Source organism: Trichechus manatus, unplaced genomic scaffold, assembly GCF_000243295.1.
Source record: "Trichechus manatus latirostris isolate Lorelei unplaced genomic scaffold, TriManLat1.0 scaffold00462, whole genome shotgun sequence".
NCBI lineage: Eukaryota > Metazoa > Chordata > Mammalia > Sirenia > Trichechidae > Trichechus > Trichechus manatus.
Window position 1 is genome coordinate 68,231 of NW_004444398.1, and position 12,377 is coordinate 80,607.

General features: G+C 41.2%; 1 protein-coding gene across 1 annotated transcript in view; it reads left to right on the top strand.

Annotated features, from left to right (window-relative positions):
* The first annotated feature begins 2,059 nt into the window (after positions 1-2,059).
* LOC101347326 (ectonucleotide pyrophosphatase/phosphodiesterase family member 3-like) overlaps positions 2,060-12,377 on the top strand; it is an 81,916-nt gene continuing 71,598 nt past the window's right edge. Inside the window, exon 1 of the mRNA XM_023725838.1 lies at positions 2,060-2,137. Within this exon, the coding sequence (XP_023581606.1) occupies positions 2,060-2,137 (78 nt within the window). The remainder of the gene's footprint in view (positions 2,138-12,377) is intronic.

The window sequence follows — 12,377 nt, forward strand, 5'->3', positions numbered from 1 at the left end:
ACTCTGAAACCTTGATCTCTTTTTCTGGGGGTCAACATACTGTAATTCAGATTCCAGAATTATTGCCAGATAACAGAGAACGATGTTATCTCAAAATCTTACCTCCACATTCCTGAGCGAGATAATCTGACTGACTTAACCTGTGTTTGTTTAGTGTATATACCTGGTAAAACCCTGGTACAATTAGTCCACATGGTAAACTTGTAACCTTTTCTCAGCATGGAGTATACCTATGGGAAGCTCTAGTCTATATAAATAAGAGTGACTTTAATTGATTAGTGAAAATTACCTTGAATGTGGGAAATTAGAAGACTTGAGTTTCAGCCCTAGTTCTGGCATCTAGTAAATATGTCATTTTTTTGTTTTTTTGTACTTTAGATGAAGGTTTACAGAGCAAATTAGTTTCTCATTAAACAGTTAGTACACATACTGTTTTGTAACATTGCTTGCTAACCCCACAACATATCAACACTCTCCCCTTCTCAGCCTTGGGTTTCCCGTTAACAGCTTTCCTGTACCCTCCTGCTTTTTGTCCTTGCCCCTTGGCTGGTGTCCTCATTTAGTCTCCTTTTGTTTTATGGCCCTGTCTAATCTTTGGCTGAAGGGTGAACCTCAGGAGTGACTTCAGTACTGAGATAAAAGAGTGTCCAGGGGTTTCTTCAGTCTCTGTCAGACAGTAAGTCTGGTCTTTTGTTGTGAGTAAGAATTTTGTTGTACATTTTTCTTCCACCTTGTCTGGGACCCTCTATTGTGATCCCTGTCAGAGCGGTCGGTGGTGGCAACAGGGCACCACCTAGGTCTTCCGGGCTCACACTGGTGGAGGCTATAGTTCATGTGGTCCATTAGTCCTTTGGACTAATAGTTGGAATCAATTTGACAGCAACTAATTTTTTTAAATTTTTAGTTCCACTTTTAGATTAAATGGTGTCCTCATTTAGTCTCCTTTTGTTTTATGGGCCTGTCTAATCTTTGGCTGAAGGGTGAACCTCAGGAGTGACTTCAGTAGTGAGATAAAAGAGTCTCCAGGGGTTATACTCTCAGGGTTTCTTCAGTCTCTGTCAGATCAATAAGTCTGGTCTTTTGTTGTGAGTTAGAATTTTTTCTGGCTCTGTCCAGGACCCTCTATTTTGATCTTAGTCAGCAGTCAGTGGTGGTAGCTGGGTACCATCTAGTCGGATTGGACTCAGTCTGGTGGAGGCTATGGTAGTTGTTGTCCATTAATCCTTTGCATAAATAAGTGATTTTGAGCAAGTAAGTCACATAACTTCTCAGACCCTTAATTTATTCATCTATGAAATAGGAATAAAATATTTTTAAAGGTTATTGTGAATTCAGTCATAAAATAACGTGTATGAAAGCAAAAAGTGCCTGGCGGCTAAATGAAAGGTGGGGGGTTTGAACCTACTAGTCACTCCACAGGAGAAAGATGTGGCAGTCTGTTTACAGCCTTGGAAATCCTATGGGACAGCTCTACTCTGTCCTATAAGGTCACTATGAGTCGAAATCGACTAGATGGGCATGGTTTTTTTTTTTTTGTATGATGTTATTATCTTAAACTGTGAACATTGGAAAATGCAAGATGTAGTTTTCACAGAATTAAGTACTTTACATTGGTTCAGTTCAGTATATTAGAATTTCCTACTACGGTCAAAGCACATTTTTAATATGTTGGTTTTTAACTTGTTACATGAAGTATATGTAAATGTAGAAACTCCCTGGAATTGCTATAAGAAGACTTTTTGTTTTGGGTTGTTTGAAAAGAAATGAAATGATTAGATTGTATTAATTTTGATTGTTGTATTATTCTCATTACATAAGTTTTGATTAGAATTTAGTAAAAACTATAAGGAGAAAAGGAGCTATTGTCTACAGTATACTTGAAATGGACTTCAATCTATTGACACTATTGCTATCACAATTTTTTTTACCTTCTCCTGATTGCACAATCACTAAAGAGCTATAATTTTGCAAACATTTAAAAGTCACCTGCAGCAGCAAAGTTTCTTCTTTGTTCTACTACTGCCTTCTGGTAAAACAGGTTTATACAGCTAACAGAACAATGGCTTCTAAAATAGCTTTATCAGTGGAAGAATCGGCTAAGAAGAGCATAGCTAAGAAATATAAAACAATTTGTACTGTAAGTACAGTATTTAATTTAAGCCTTTCTAGTTTTGTGACAAAAGTTAACTGCATGACTCCCCATTTATATTTGTTTTGGTTGCTACTTAAATGTTACATTTTAAGCGATTGTATTCAGTTTTATCCCTTATGACAATTCTGCTGCAAGTTAATATTTTTACTTATTTTATGAATAAGAAATTTAAGTAACAACAAACTAATATTTGATCAATCTAACAAGTCAGAATCTAGGACAGAACACTTTACAGCTCTGATTTTGAATAATTTTAATAACCTGCAATGTCACCTCTTTATTGCATGAATATTTTAGGATCAGTAAATGAGAAATTAAAATCATTGTATTTTATATTCTTTTTTAAAATTGTACTTTAGGTGAAGGTTTACAGAACAAATATTTTCTCATTAAACAGTCAGTACACATATTGTTTTATGACATTGGTTAACAACCCCACAACATGTCAACATGCTCCCTTCTTGGCCTGAGAGGACCTCTTTTTTTTTTTTTTTTGGTGAAAATATTCATAGCCAACTGTCTTAGTCATCTAGTGCTGCTGTAACAGAAATACCACAAGTGGATGGCTTTCACAAAGAGAAATTTATTTTCTCACGGTCATGTAGGCTACAAGTCCAAATTCAGGGCGCCAGCTCCAGGGGAAGGCTCTCTCTCTCTGTGGGCTCTGGAGGAATGTCCTTGTCATCATCAGTCTTTCCCCGGACTAGGAGCTTCTCTGCGCAGGAACCTCAGGTCCAAAGGACATGCTCTGCTCCCGGTGCTTCTTTCTTGGTGGTATGAGCTCCACCAACTCTCTACTTGCTTCTCTTTCCTTTTATCTCTTGAAAGATAAAAGGTGGTGCAGGCTATAGCCCAGGGAAACTCCCTTTACATTGGATCAGGGATGTGACCTGGGTAAGTGTGGTATTACAATCCCACCCTAATACTCTTTAATGCAAAACTACAACAACAAAATGGAGGACAACCACACAATACTTTGAATCATGGACGAGCCAAATTGATACACACATTTTTTGGGGGACACAATTCGATGCATGACATTCCACCCTTTAGCCCCCAAAAATCACATCCTTGCAACAAGCAAAACATATTCATCTCATCATATCACAGCAAAAGTCTTCACTCCAAGTCCAAAATAAAAAATTCCTCTTCATCTGCTTCCAAAAGTACAATGGCAGAACAGGCACAAGCTAGACATTTCCATTAAAAATGGGAGACACTGGAGGAGAAGAAGGGATAACAGGCACCAAGCAAGTCAGCAGAACAAATAACATTACCCCTCAAGGCTTTGAAAATAATCCTCTGTTCTCTGAGACAGTTTACACAATAGCCTTGCCCATCAGACTCTAGGTATTGGCCACACTCTCCAGATTCTGAGTGGAGGCCCTGGGCTTCAGCTCCCCCTTCCAGGCCCACTGGGACGGCAACTCTGCTCCCTTGGCTTTAGGCACACCAATCTCCCGGTCCACCTGAGTGGCAACTCCACCCTTAGAAGCACTAGAGGCCATGGCTCTACTCTTTGAAACCCCAGAGATCATGGCCATACCTTTTGAGACTGAGGCAGCTTGGCTTCTTGTGTTCCTTGTCTCTTCAGCTTCTGCTTCTGTTTCCTGTGGCGTCTCAGCCCTCGGGCCTCAACATCCACATCTGCCCTGCTGAAGCAAGCGTTCTAAAGCTCTGTAGCTCCACTGGTAAGTGCCCGGAGGCACCCCACTCCACCAGGAAGCCTCCTGCGCACAGGCACTCAGCTCTCTTGCTCCATGGGTTGGCTCCAGTGCCGTCTCGCGCCAGTCTCCTGGTTCTCCTGTCATTGGTTCTCTGCTGCTGGTCCTCTGCCACTGCTGCTCCTCTATCCATTCACAATTTCAGAACTGCTTCCACATTTTAGGTATTTGTTAGAGCAGCACCACACTCCCAGTACCAAATTCTGTCTTAGTCATCTAGTGCTGTTCTAACAGAAATGCTACAAGTGGATGGCTTTCACAAAGAGAAATTTATTTTCTCACAGTCTAGTAGGCTCCAGGGGAAGGCTTTCTCTTTCTGTCAGCTGTGGAGGAAGGTCCTCATCATCATCAGTCTTCCCCTAGGCTAGGAGCTTCTCTGTGCAAGAACCTCAGGTCCAAAGGAAGCGCTCTGCTTTTGGTGCTTCTTTATTGGTGGTAGGAGGTCCCCCAACTCTCTACTTGCTTCCCTTTCCTTTTATCTCTTGAGAGATAAAAGGTGGTGCAGGCTATAGCCCAGGGAAACTCCCTTTACATTGGATCAGGGATGTGACTTGGATAAGCGTGGTGTTACAATCCCACCCTAAACGTCTTTAATGCAAAACTACAATCACAAAATGGAGGACAACCACACAATACTTTGAATCATGGCCCTGCCAAATTGATACACACATTTTGGGGGGACACAGTTCAATCCATGACACGAAAGATACACCATTTCAAAAATTGCTACATATACAATTCAGTGATGTCGATTACATTCATCCAGTTGTGCTGCTATTCTCACTTTAGATGAAGGTTTACAGAACAAAATAGTTTCTCTTTAAACAGTTAGTAAACATATTGCCATATGACAATGGTTAAGAACCCCACTACATATCAACACTGTCCTTACTCAAACTTGGATTCCCTATCACAAGCTTTTCTGTCCCCTTCTGCCTTCTAGTCCTTGTCCCCGGACTACTGTGCCTCATTAGTCCTGCTTTGTTTTATGGGGCTGTCCAATCCCCAGCTGAATGGTGAACCTCAGGAGTGACTTCACCACTGAGCTAAAACGGTGTCCGGGGGACGTACTCTCTGGGTTTCTCCAGTCTCTGTCAGGCCAGTAAATCTGGTCTTTTTCTGTGTGTTAGAATTTTGTTCTACATCCTTCTCCAGCTCTGTCCAGAAGCCTCTGTTGTGATCCCGGTCAGAGCAGTCAGTGGTGGTAGCTGGGCACCACCTGGCAGTACTGGACTCAGTCTGCTGAAGGCCTTGGTAGCCGTGGTCCATTAGTCCTTTGGACTAATCTTTCCCTTGTATCCTGTTCTCTTCATTCTCCCTTGCTCCTGAAGGGGTGAGACCAGTGGACTATCTTAGATGGCTGCTCACAGGCTTTTAAGACCCCAGAAGCTACTCACAAAGGTAGAATGTAGAACATTGTGTTTATAAACTGTGTTATGCCAATTGAGCTAGACGTTCCCCGAGACCGTGGTCCTCACAGCCCTCCGCCCAGCAATTCAGTCCCTGAGGGAGTTTGGATGTGTCTATGGAGCTTCCATGACCTTTCCTAGTACAAGTTGTGCTGGCTTCCCCAGTATTGTGTACTGTCTCACCCTTCACCGAAGTTACCACTTATCTACTGTCTATTTAGTATTTCCGCCCACCCTTCCTGTCCCTTGTAACCAACAACGATTGTTGTAAAAGTTGTGTGTAAACTTTTTCATGAGTTTTTACAGTAGAGGTCTCATACAATATTTCTCCTTTTGTGATTGACTTATTTCATTCAGCATAATGTCCTCCAGTTTCATCCATGTTATGAAATGCTTCACAGATTCATCATTGTTCTTTATTGTTGCATAATACTCCATTGTGTGTATGTACCATAGTGTATCCATTCATCTGTTGATGGGCATCTAGGTTGTTTCCATCTTTTTGCTATTGTGAACAACGCTGCCATGAACATGGGTGTGCGTATGTCTATTCGTGTGACGGCTGTTCTTTCTCTAGGATAAATTCCTAGGAGTGGGATTGCTGGATCGTATGGTATTTCTATTTCTAGCTTTCTAAGGAAGCACCATAACATTTTCCAAAATAATTGTATCATTATGCATTCCCACCAGCAGTGCATAAGAGTTCTGATCTCCCCACTGTCTCTGTTATTTCCAGTGTTTTTGATTTATGCCAGTAATGCCAGGGTGAGATGGCTTCTCATTGTGGTTTTAATTTGCATTTCTCTAATGGCTAGTGAACACGAGCATTTCCTCATGTGTCTGTTGGCTGCTTGAATGTCTTCTATGAAGTGTCTGTTCATTTCCTTTGCCCATTTTTTAATTGGATTATTTGTCTTTTTGTTGTAGAGGTGTTGGATTTTCTTGTAGATTATGGAAATTAGACCTTTGTCTGACTTGTAATGTCCAAAAATTTTTTCCCAGTCTGTAGGTTCTCTTTTTACTCTTTTGGTGAAGTCTTTTGAAGGGTATAGGTGTTTGATTTTTAGAAGATCCCGGTTATCTAGCTTATCTTCTGGAATTTGTGTGTTGATGGTTATGGCTTGTATCCTGTTAATGCTGTGTATTAGGGCCTGTAGAATTGGTCCTATTTTTTCTTCTATGAACTTTATAGTTTCTGGCTTTATATTTAGGTCTTTGATCCATTTTGAATTAGTTTTTGTGTATGGTGTGAGGTATGGATCCTGTTTCCTTTTTTTGCAGATGGATATCCAGTTTTGCCAGCACCATTTGTTAAAAAGACTGTTCTTTTCCCCATTCGATGGACTTCGGGCCCTTGTCGAAGATCAGGTGACCATAGGTGGATGGATTTACATCTGGGTTCTCAATTCTGTTCCACTGGTCAATGTGATCTTTCATTGTATCAGTACCAGACTGTTTTGACTACAATAGCTGTACAGTAGGTTCTGAGGTCAGGTAGTGTGAGTCCTCCTACTTTATTCTTCTTCTTCAGTAGTGCTTTACTTATTCGGGGCTTCTTCCCTTTCCATATGAAGTTACTGATTAGTTTTTCCATCTCTTTGAAGAATGTTGTTGGTATTTGGATCGAGATTGCCTTGCATTTGTAAATTGCTTTGGGTAGAATTGTCATTTTCACAACGTTGAGTCTACCTATCCATGAACATGGTATGTTTTTCCGTTTATGTAGATCCCTTTGGGTTTCTTGCAGAAATGTTTTGTAGTTTTCTTTGTATAGATCTTTTACAACCCTGGTTAAATTTATTCCTAAGTATTTTATTTTTTTAGGGGCTATTATAAATGGTATGGTTTTCCTGATTTCCTTTTCATCGTTCTCTTTATTGGTGTATAGGAATCCAACTGATTTTTGTATGTTTCTCTTGTATCCTGCTACTCTGCTGAATCTTTCTATTGTTTCCAGTAGATTTCTCATGGAGGCTTTAGGGTTTTCTATGTATAGTATCATATCATCTGCAAACAGGGACAGTTTAACTTCTTCATTATGAATTTGGATGCTGTTTATTTCTAGCTCTAGCTAGAACTTCCAGCACAATGTTAAGTAGGAGTAGTGATAAAGGGAATCCTTGTCTTCTTCCTGTTCCCAAGGGGAATGTTTTCAGCCTCTCTCCATTAAGAATGATGTTGGCTATTGGTTTTGCATAGATGTCCGTTATTATGTTGAGAAATTTCCCTTCTATACCTATTTAATTGAGAGTTTTTATCAGGAATGGGTGTTAGACTTTGTCGAATGCCTTTTCTGTGTCAGTTGAGATGATTGCTCAGATATGGTACAGCAGGGCAGGTCTAGCTGAAGAGGAGTTCCTGGGATGCGTTGTTTCTGGCACTTACTATGGCCACCAGGGTGGGCTGGTAAGCAGTGCAGGGCAGGTTCTGGTAGGCCGTGCCCGTGCTTCTTTGTGGTGTGATGTTAACAGCATGGTGCAGGTAGGCAGGATGGAGAGTGGAGATTGTGATGTGTGGAGCTAAGATGGGTATGGGAGAGAGGAGAGAGGAACAGGAGCCAAAAACATACAAACAAACAAAAAAGAGTGTTATGGGAGCTTGCCATTGGAGTGGAGAGATGAGAAACTATGAAATGGAGAAAAACAAAAAGGAGAAGAAGAAGAAAAAATGAATCAATAAAACTTAGAAAGAAAAAAGAAAAGCAAAACTCCCAGGGATCCCACTGGTACAGCTACAAGGTCTGGGGAAGTTGCTCCCAGGTGTTGAAGTACAGCCTGGCTAGGAGGCGTAGAGGTATTCAGCGCTATGTATTCAGGGGACAGGAAGAGAAGGAAAGTATAGACAAGAAACTGAGTAATGAAGAAAGACAAAAAGGGAAAAAGAGGGAAAAGAAAACAAACTGAAAAAAGAAGAACAAGAAAACATCCCCCAAAAAACAGAAAAAAAAATATGGAAAAAGAAATGCCCTCAGGGATACCTCTGTGCGTCTGTGCAAACTGAGGGGGTCGGTCTCAAATCGCACAGTACTGCCCGGCTAGAACGGGTTCCTAATTTGAGAAAAGAAAAAGAAAACAAACAAACAATTCAAAACAAACGGACAAAAAAGCCCCGGGATCCCACCTGCGTGGCAGGACAGACCGGGAAGCAGTTTCACATTCGAATGGAGTTTCACAGCCTTTCAGGAAGAAGCCTAGATGGTGCACAGAGCCAGGTATTTGAGAGAAGGAAGGGGAAAGTAGTGAAAGGTAAGGAAGAAATCAAAAGAAGCGGAAAAAAGCAACACCAGCAGCCAGCAAATGGCACTCAGGGAGTCAGCCAGTGTGGGTGGGTGGAATCCAAGCAGCCGGTGCTTCCTGGCCAAGAGACTGTGGCCACGGGAAGCAGAGGAGGCCTAGTGGTGGTGAGGAAGCGTTAGGAGTGGGAAAGTGTATATTGCTGGTTACCAGTTGTTCTGTCTCCTGCTGGAAGCTCTGTGAAGATGCTTTCTCGTAACCCCTGTTCGCTGGTCTCTGATAGGAGTCCAAGATGGTGGATCTGTGCTGCATTAGCTGATAGGGGACCTCTGCGTTATCTCTCCTTGCTGTCTGTTCTCTGCCAGTTTCTTATTCCATTTGGTGCTTGGCTGAGCTCTTTATCTGTTCATTTGATGCTTAGGTTTTCAGGATTGCTGTTTTCTCTGATTGGCTTAGTTTTTCAGATCTTTGCTCTAGAGGGATGGCATGGTGCTTCTGCCTAGAGCACCATGTTGCCCAGAAGTCTGTATTTTATATTCTTTGCTATACTCTATTTTACTTTCTTCTCCTAGATATAATGTCTTTTGCCTACTGGTTCTTTCATGTGTTAAGATTTTCCCTATCCTAAAAAATAGCTTTCCTTGATTTTATTACTCTCTTTTTTCCTTTCACCATCAAACTTTTGGGAAAAGTATCTATCTGCTGTCTCGGTTTTCTTACACCCAACCCTTCCTCAAAGCCATGGTGGCGCAGTGGTTAAGTGATAGGCTGCTAACTAAAAGGTCGGCAGTTCAAATCCATCAGCAGCTCTTTGGAAACCCTATGGGGTAGTTCTACTCTGTTCTCTAGGGTCGCTATGGGTTGGAATCGACTCCACAGAAGCGAGTTTTTAACCCTTCCTTGTGCCCTGGCTTTGTTTTTAGTGCACAGAGGTCACTCCCTCAAAAGTCAGCCTTCCCCCATCCTTCTCCTGCTTGAGCCTCCATAACAACAGTTCATAGATATTGTTGATTACTTTCTCATTTTGAATTTTTCTCTGCTCTTATTTTCCTGATGGCATTAAAGTTTCCATTTTTATGACTTTTATCCTTATCTGTATTCTTTGCTGATGTATCTTCCTTCTCATTGCACATTATGCTAAGTGTTCCCCAAAGCCCTATCTGAAGACCTTTTCCCTTGGCAATCTTATCTTCTCTTATGGCTTTAAGAATCATGTCAGTGATCAAAAGTTCCAGGTAAGCCACTAACTCCGACCTCTTGCTGAGTTCCTGTCACACAATTTCAAATGCCTGCTTGATGGTTCTTTGCCCAGTACCTCAAGCCAAAACCAATTGCATTATTTTCTCTTATATATTCTGCTGCGGAGCCCTGGTTGCACAGTGGTTAAGAGTTATGGCAAATTATGGCTTCTAAGCAAAAGGTTGGCAGTTGGAATCCACCAGCTTCTGCTTGGAAACCCTATAGGGCAGCTCTTCTCTGTCCCATAGGGTCGCTATGAGTCGGAATAGACTTGACGGCTACACATTTATATCCTGCTGCCGTTTTCTCCTGTATCACCTCCATTAGTTAATGACACCACCATTCTGTCGGTCACTCACACTAGGAATCATGTGGGTTTCTTCTGAATTTTTTCTCACATGGCATTGGTTGTTAAACTCTGGCTTTTGCTATGTGATATATCTACCCCCTCCTTTCCTTTCTCATAGCTACCTTACTAGTTTTCTCTGTCTCTTAATATCTTTTGCATCGTCATGTATCCTGTTTTCCCTTCCCTTATGTCTAGAAAAGGAGCCCTGGTGGCACATGGTTAAGCATTTGCCTGCTAACCAAAAGGTCAGTAGTTCGAATCCACCAGCAGCTCCTTAGAAACCTTATGGGGCAGTTGTACTCTGTCCAATAGGGTTGCTATGAGTAGGAATTGACCTAAGACTAAAAACCTTTGTAAATTTTTAACTCCATTGATGAATTCTACTTTCATCTATTTTTTGTCATTCATTGATTTAGTCATTCAACAAAGATTTATTGAGCACGTAATATTTACCAGGTACTTAATCTCTGGGGGTGCCCTGGTGGTAAAGACCTATGGCTGCTAATCAGAAGGTTGGCAGTTTGAATCCAACAGCTGCTCCTTGGAAACTGTATTGGGGCAGTTCTACTCTGCCCTATAGGGTTGCTATGAGTCAGAATTGATTCGATGGCGATGAGTTTGTTTTTTTTTTTTTTTTTGGTTAGTCTCTGGGAATGGAAGAAAAGAGATAAAAATCCCTGCCCTCATTAAAGTAGGCAAAAATCAAGACAAATAATTAAAGTGTACAGTATTAATAAATATGCTTTAAAAATAGTATATTTAATCATAAGAAGTGCTAAGGAGAAAAATATTAAGCAGGGAAGGAAAAGAAAGTTTCAGGCAGAAGAAAGAGCAGTTTTGTGCACACCTCTGTTCACAAACATACTCAAATCTCCCAATTTAAAAACAAGCTGGCAAACAGGGAAAAAACAAAGTATTTCCCTAACTAGCTATTCTGGTTCTTGGCTTCCTTTTTTTCTGCCAAACCTTTCCAAAAGAATAATCTACACCCTGCCTCTATTTCTTTTACTTAATTTCTTAATTTATTCCTATCTTATCTCCCCTCTCCCATAGATTTTGTTCTCTGGGAAGGTTGGCAACTTCCAGGTTGGCAGATCTAAAGGCCTCTTCCCTCTCCTCAGTTCTCCTGCTCCCTCCTCTTTCTGTAATACTCCATTTCTCTGGAGTGCAGCCTCCTCCTTCATGAAGCTTCCTTTGGTTTTCATGATTTGGACTTTTCTGTTTCCCCTGTTATTTTAATGATTGCTCCTTTGCCTCCACAGGTGATTCTCCTTTTTCCTTCTGTCAATTGTCATGCGGGGTTTCCATAAAAAACAAAACCCAGAAGAAAAAAAAAAAACACTAATCTCTCTCTCCTTATTTCTGTACCTGCTTATCTCAGTCTCTATGGTGATCTTATCCTTTCTTGTGGCTGTAGTGTTCTCTGAGTGTGTCCAACAGATTTCTCTTTTTTGGATTCCAAAATATCTCCACCTCGGTGTTCCATGTAATAAGGAAACTTCAAGGGGTCTAAAATTTTTGTCTCCTTTTCAAATGCCTGATTTATTCTTTCTGAGAGTGACTTAGGTCTCAGTCATCTGGGCTCATAGTAACCACTATTTACTTACTCTGTTCTAGTACTTTGTAAGTTATTTAACCCTAGATCCATTGCCGTCAAGTCGATTCCAACTCATAGCGACGCTATAAGACAGAGAAGAACTGCCCCACAGAGTTTCCAAGGAGCGACTGGTGGATTTGAACTGTTGACCTTTTGGTTAGCAGCCAAATGCTTAACCAGGGCGCCCACACAAATGCCATAATATATGTATCATCCCTCTTAGACATAAAATAAATTTAGAGAAGTTAATTAATTTTCCTAAGTTCTGGAGCTAGTAAGTGGCAGAATTCCCTGTTGCCTAGAATGAAGGCTACAAATTTGTAACCTTGCATGATGTGGCCCCAACTCTAAGGTATCCTGGTGGTAGCTATAAGGACCCAAAAAAACCAAACCCTTTGTCATCAAGTGGATCCCAGCTCATAGTGACTCTATAGGGTCCCTATGAACTATAAAGACACAGTCGACCTGAAACAGGGAGCCCTGGTGGCATAGTGCATAAGAGCTAAGGTGTGCTACAGCTGTTAACCAAAAGGTCGGCAGTTGAAATCCACCAGCTGCTCCTTGGAAACCCTATGGAGCAGTTCCACCCTGTCCTATAGGGTTGCTATGAGTTGGAATTGACTCCATGGCAATGGGTTTTTTTTTGTTCTGTGACCTCTGACAAGTAATTTTTT